This window comes from Taeniopygia guttata, chromosome 1A (genome assembly GCF_048771995.1).
Source record: "Taeniopygia guttata chromosome 1A, bTaeGut7.mat, whole genome shotgun sequence".
NCBI lineage: Eukaryota > Metazoa > Chordata > Aves > Passeriformes > Estrildidae > Taeniopygia > Taeniopygia guttata.
The window spans coordinates 38,604,390-38,611,140 of NC_133025.1; the positions used below are offsets into that span (position 1 = coordinate 38,604,390).

General features: G+C 33.7%; 1 protein-coding gene across 5 annotated transcripts in view; it reads left to right on the top strand.

Moving 5' to 3' along the window:
- The window catches only part of PTPRQ (protein tyrosine phosphatase receptor type Q), a 120,280-nt gene extending 115,538 nt beyond the window's left edge, over positions 1-4,742 (top strand). For all 5 annotated transcript variants that reach the window (XM_041713047.2, XM_030260334.4, XM_072923113.1 and 2 more), the window contains 3 exons: positions 486-621; positions 3,862-3,985; positions 4,274-4,742. In XM_041713047.2, the coding sequence (XP_041568981.2) occupies positions 486-621; positions 3,862-3,985; positions 4,274-4,311 (298 nt within the window). In that variant the 3' untranslated portion in view covers positions 4,312-4,742. The remainder of the gene's footprint in view (positions 1-485; positions 622-3,861; positions 3,986-4,273) is intronic.
- The last annotated feature ends 2,009 nt before the right edge of the window (positions 4,743-6,751 follow it).

Below are 6,751 nucleotides of genomic sequence, written 5' to 3' on the forward strand. Positions count from 1 at the left end.
ATGTTGCATACTCATCCTCCTTTCAAAAGTATTTTCTTTTACATTTTTTTTGCTAGATCCCATGTTGTTTTGTCTCAAATCCCAAAAGTATTACAGAATCCCAGTGTGATTTCACAAAATCTTGTGATTGTTTTTGCTCTCAATTAATGAGCTCTAGAAAACTCACAGAAAAGCCTTACTATCTTTTTTCCCACTCAAAAAGGTTTGGGACACATGAAAATATAAATAAGTAATATCTCGCTTATCTGATGAAAATGAGAAATCAAAATTTATGAAAATGTGAAATCAAAAATAGAAAATGGCTCAAATCCAGATTTCACTTGATCCAATTCAGAAAGGAATTCACAACATGTAAATACTGAAAAAAATACTTAAGTTTTGCTTCAAAAGTTTTTCTTTTCACAATAAACAATTTATTCAGAATATTCTAAGAAAATACTGAAAGCATTAACATAAAAGCTTTGTGTTGTTTATCATGTTTGCAGTGCTGGTGTTGGAAGAACAGGTGTTTATATTGCACTTGATCATTTAACCCAACATGTAAATGACCACGATTTTGTGGATATCTATGGACTTGTAGCTGAGCTAAGAAGTGAAAGGATGTGTATGGTACAAAACCTGGTAAGATTTATCTATTCTGATTTCATGTTGTTGAAAAATTAGTCATCTCTTCAAGTGACCTACAAAACAAGACTAGAAAACACTCATAACAATCAGCTGTATAATACATTTTCTACCAAATCCTGCTTTTATTTATTTCAAGCATTGTGGAAGCATAGTGTCTGTATCCACCTAAGTACACTTAGCCAGCAAAGTCTTGACAGGTGCTGAAAAGAGTGATATTTATTTTTAAAATAATGATTTCTCAGTCTCTAAGAAAGTTTATTTCAAGTTTTGGGTGCAGAAAAATTGTTATACTAAAAATAGATTCACTTATTCTCCACTTAATTTGATTTTATTTACTACTTTATTTACTTTATTTACTACTACATTAGTGTATTTTTTCGTATATGCATATGTGGCATAGTCCACCAAACTTTAAAATATTCATCTACTCTTGAACTCATTATTGATTCATTGATTCTTTTTCAATTGCTTTAAATAAAATAGCACATATGGATGGATTTAATCACAGATTTCAAACTGTTCAAAATCAATGGTGGGTTTTGGGTCTAAAAAAAGTACATTTCTGGTAGATTTATTTTGTATGGATATAAGTCAGTGATGACCTGCTGGTGAGGAAGACTTCCTCTTGCTGTATCTGGAATTCTGACAATATGTAAAGGAATAATAGAAGAATTTTAAGCTGATCCTAAATGCCCAGTGAAATGGAAATCAGCTTTATTTGGGCAAAGCTTCTGGCATGAGTCTCCTGCTGGCCAGATCTAACCCAGGGCAGCCTGAAGCCTTTGAGTCCACAGCATGACTTACCAACTTCTCAGTACGGATGAATACTTTCAGAATGAACTTCAACATGACTGATGAATTTAAACTGATTTTAATGTAAGGAGATTTGCTCCATTTGGAATGAAATTCTACTATTCCATATCACATCAGAATATATAAAAAGTTTTTCAGAATATATAAAAATTTTGTCAGAAGCAGTTCATCCTTCTTCAGAAGATTTTATGGGACCTTCTGGTGATATTCTGATATGATGTATCTTGTAAGGTGCAGTCTGGATACCATGTGCTCTAAATTTTCCTTTTGAAGTTTTGATGCAGGTAAACAATTGCCAGTACTTTCTTGTGATGATGAATTCTGGGAATACTTTTTGGTTCTTATTTTACTTTTTTGACTAGAAGTAGAATCATCTAGAAATAAGTCAAAGGCTGGAAGGCAATTTAAAGGGAACACTCCCAAAATAAAATATTTAAAAAGTGAGATATGTGATAATATTATTGTATGTTTTTAAAATATGCATCATTTTTGTGTATCTCTTCATTTGAATGTTTTGTCAGGGGCTAGGGAAAGGTGTGCCAAAATGCAATACAAGGTGATGATGTCAGAGTTCAGATTTCCTAACAAATCAAGTATCCATGTGTATGCTAGCTGCAAAATTCTGAGATAGCCTGTTCTCTGTCCAGGTCATTTCTAGCTCATATTTGCAAGACTGAAATGTCGGATCAGCAACAAAACTTGCCCAAAGGGAATCAATCTTGTAAAGTTTTATGGTGGATTCAAAAGTCAAGCTGTTCTGAGAGTTCTGTTATAAAACACTGTTGAGTTGCCTGTTAATCAGATTTTATGTGATCAGCATAAAATATAAAAGAGAGGAGCAATTCCTTCCCAGAACTCAGTATAGAAACCTCTCAGTCAAACTGTCTGTAAGATCTATGAGTAAAATAAATAAAAGCTGCTTGCTCTCAGACGTATTTTGCTTGTTTATAGCTTCAGAATAATGTTCCTTTTGCTAACAGACTCACAATCTGTTACTGTAGCCAGTGGATGAGAATAGTTAAGACTGTCATTGTTTCTAACTGAGAACATAACTAGTTACACATAAATAGCCAAGTTAGCCTGCTTCACTCTCCCCTGGCAAATCCAAAAAGATCTTCATTTTTTCATCATCAGAAGTAGCTGTATGAGTGCAAGAGATTACAGAGCTTTCAGAGGCTACGTTCTGAACTGGAATAACCAATCTAAACTCCTCTGAAATTTAAGACCTTCATTCTAGAAATCCATGTTTATTCAGCAGACATATTAAAGTTTATTTTCTTGACAAGTAAAAAGGCTAGTTTGCAGAAATATCATGGTATTATTTCAGTAAGAAGGTTATTGAAAGGTTTAATGGTGCTGCATGCTTCAGAAGGCCTGTGAATAGTTGTTTTAATTACCCACAGTTCTGGAGCTGTGACAGTAACTCTTATCCATGTAAGCAAATTTGTCTCATACATCTGAGACATTTGAATTCCAAACTGATGGCAGTTCTGAAACAAATAGCAATTATTGAGTGAAAAAATTATATAAGTATTTCAAAAGTCAAGAGTAAGAGTATGATTTTGGTGCAGATATTCCAAATCCATCTCAACAAGGTCCTGGTGCAAAATGTTCTAGCTAACCCAGCTTGAGCAGTGAGTAGTTGCACCAGGTGATCTCAAGAGGTCTCTTCCAATCTGAATGTACCTGGCTTATTTTCTGCATCTCCATATACAATACTTCTCCTATGTGAATATATGCTTAATCTATTTATTATATTTCTATCTGTTTTCATTCCTTTATCTCATTCTTACATTGCCTTATTTTGTTTTCTTCTTTTCAGACATTATGTCCTTGAAAGTGTCAAATTAACTTTAGTTGCCCACTTTTTGTGCTATCATATGTTAAAAATGAGACTACGGCTCTTGAAATATCACTCAAAATACTGGGTTAATTTGCTCCTAGCACTGGAACAAACATATACAACATATAGGTGTAGATTTACTTGAACTTCTGCATTTGAGTGCACCCTGCTGGTTTCCTCTATGGTAGAAAGAGGAAAATTTTCTTATATAGATCTTACATTCATGTGGTTCAGTTTCTTCAGTCTGCATCTTGTGGCAAAATAGCTTTTCATAGAACAAATATTTACAGAAAATTGTGGAGTAGTCTACTAATCTCAGTAATGGTTAGTCTAATTTCATATATCTTACTTTTATATTTTAGGATTAATATGTTTTGGCAAATTTAAAGCATTATGTTTCATAATAATTGAAATCAGATCAGACATATATGGCATGGTCACTGAAGTACTGAGATTGCTGAGTTAAACTGCAGTTACTTTGAGATTTTTCTAGGTGTTACAGAAAAAATTAAAATGTTTTTTGGTTTTTCAAGTAGATTTTTCTTCTAATCAATCATCTTTAAATTCACATCTTGCAGGCACAATATATATTTTTACATCAATGTGTATTGGATCTGTTGACAACCAAGGGAAGTAGTCAGCCTTTATGTTTTGTAAATTATTCAGCACTGCAAAAGATGGACTCTCTGGATGCCATGGAAGGTAAGGAGATACAGACTGTGTCAAAATTATTTTTTCACAGCAGGTGCAATGACTTTTCCAGACTAAGAAGCAGCAAAAAAGTCCTTTGACCTGCATTTTTTGCTTCAAAAGTATAAATAGGTAGCCTTTTGCTGCTCTTTATTCCCCCTCACAATAATGGTCATTGCACAAGCTTTCCCCACTATTTTCCATGCAAGATCTTTTAAATTCAGTGAAAAATAGTCATCTTCCATAATTTATTATTTATTTAAAGGGTAGGTTAATTTAATATATCTGTTTCTTCTGCAGGTGATGTGGAGCTTGAATGGGAAGAAACAACCATGTAAATATTAGGAGTAAATATTACAGAAAAGGAGATTTTGAAAATCAAAGTAGTATTTTTCTAAGTACAGGGGCCAAAGTGAATTCCCCTATTTTGTTGATTAAAGGAAACACAGATGATTGAGACATCTTTTCTTCTATCAATGTGCCTTCATAAATAACTTTAAGTATTTTATTCAGAACACCAAGCAATAATGGTTTGGAGTACTTTTGCACAGGCTGCACTTCTGGTGTTATATAAATAGTGCATTCAGTATATATTTAAAGTGTATTTGAACACATTCCTTTTTTCCAAGCTATCTTTGTAAAAGAAAAATGAGCCAAATAGGATGTAAAAAATTAATATTTCTATTGAACCTACTTTGGTGTGAATTTGCTGTGTTCTGTGTGTTTTGGATTTAAGTAAAAGCTAAGGTTTCTTTACTCATTCTTGATAGATTGGCTTCAGTGTTGTCAGTTCTTGCAGATTAATTCCAAGACCATCACAATGATCTTTACCTAAGTGTATGTTCTTGTGTTTTGAATATTTTTTTTACAAGTGGTAGTACATCAACTCATGATCCTGAACAGCTGAAGAGTCACCTTCTGACATGGGGAGGATTATTCAGCTTTTACACAACACACAGTAGCTCTTCAGGGACACTTGGGGCTATTTAAACTATTTTATAATCAGCAGGTTATGTTTAAAAAAACATAATGATGATTGCATATGTTCTGTGCAGAAAAAAAAAAAAGTGTTTTACATTCCTGCTACTTTTTCAAGCAGATAAAACAAGGTAAAACTATAAATCTATTCTCTGTTAAAATGAATGCTAGATTGACTTATGTAAAAGATTGTTTAGAATTCATTCACCTTTCTTGAATATAACACTATTCAACATTTTGAAAGGTTGCTCAAAATGTAATATCAATGCATTTTATGACATGGTAGTCAAGTAAAAAGGTTTTTGCACCTTCCTTAGGTTTGGCAAATCACTGTAGACACTGAAACTTATGGGAGCTAATATCTAGCGATTTTATAAAAGAAAACATCTTCCACTCCCAATGATGATGATGATGATGATAATTTTTATTATTGGAAATAAATCTGAAACAGGAATGAGAGAAGCAGGAAGCTTGTATCTGAGAAGAAAAGCAAAAATTAGTAGCTTAGGAAGACTAGAGACATAATGAAACTATGTGCCCTGGTTTTACATGGCAGTGACAGATTCAACTGATATTGGGTGGAAGGGTTGATTGCTAAGTTTTTCTCAGGTAAAGAAATGTATCATCATTCTAATAACAATGGAGCTGTGACCTTAATATGAGATGCAAAACATAATGGCAAAGAAACTTTGGAACTGCCATCTTATATTGTGTTTAGACACAAGAAATCAAAGCTATCTTGTTGAGGCATCAAGCTCATAGAAGTCAGACAAATCTTTCTGGAACCTTGAAATATGTATGTGAGGGGCTGTTCTTGTGTGCACACACTCTGAACAGAATAACCAATGAACAAAAATTTCCATTTCTTTACTGTAGCTTCCAGACAGAAAATGCTATGCAGAAGGTAACATGGTATTTTTTCAGAACTAAACGATAGTGGTTTTAGAAACTGGCAAGGATGGTACATTGAAAACTGTTTGTAAATTTGCAGGAAGTGCCAAATATCTAAAATGAAAATCAAAAGACAGCATTTAAGGAGGTAGAAGTGCTCTACAGAGATATTCGGGCAATCTGTCTTTTAGGAAGATCAACGGTATTGTAAACATCACCTGTCAGGCTAAAAAGAAAACAATGCCTTTTAAAGCTTGATAGGGGGAGAGAGAGGTGATGTCCACAGCTGTTCAAGTCTCTGGCAAAGCATTCGGTGCAGCTCTAGTTTCATTTGGTTCCTATGAAACATGTGTTCTTCATTTATTATACATGTACTTTAAAGTATTCTGACAAATTGCTTATAGGGACTTACAGATGTTTTTCATGATTTGTGGTTGTACTTGGTAGCAGTACAGGGAGCACTGTGGTAAATTGACATTATAGAGTCATAATCTTGTATAGTCTTATATCCACAATGGTGGACTATCTAGAGGAAGAATTGAAGCCTTATGCAACTCAGAGATGAACTCCAGAAATCCTGAATGTGCTTAAATGTTCTCTGTCTTTTATAAAGTACTTAACCTGCCTATGGTTACACTGTAGGTTACACTGTATTCAGTAAACTCTTGCCTGACTGAAAATGTGACTCCTTTTCTCTAAGAAAAGTAATTCAAATACTTTACTGTGCAGTTTGACATAAGCAATCTGATACATGCCACCTTGATGCATTTTCTATTGTCTCCAGGGTAAAAGATAATATTCAGCATAAACTGGCCACAGCTCGTAAGGTACATGGTCAGGAAAAGAAATATCTCCAAGCAATTCTCCACAAGTGCTGGTTTTCAGTACAAACACAGCATTAGTTTGAAC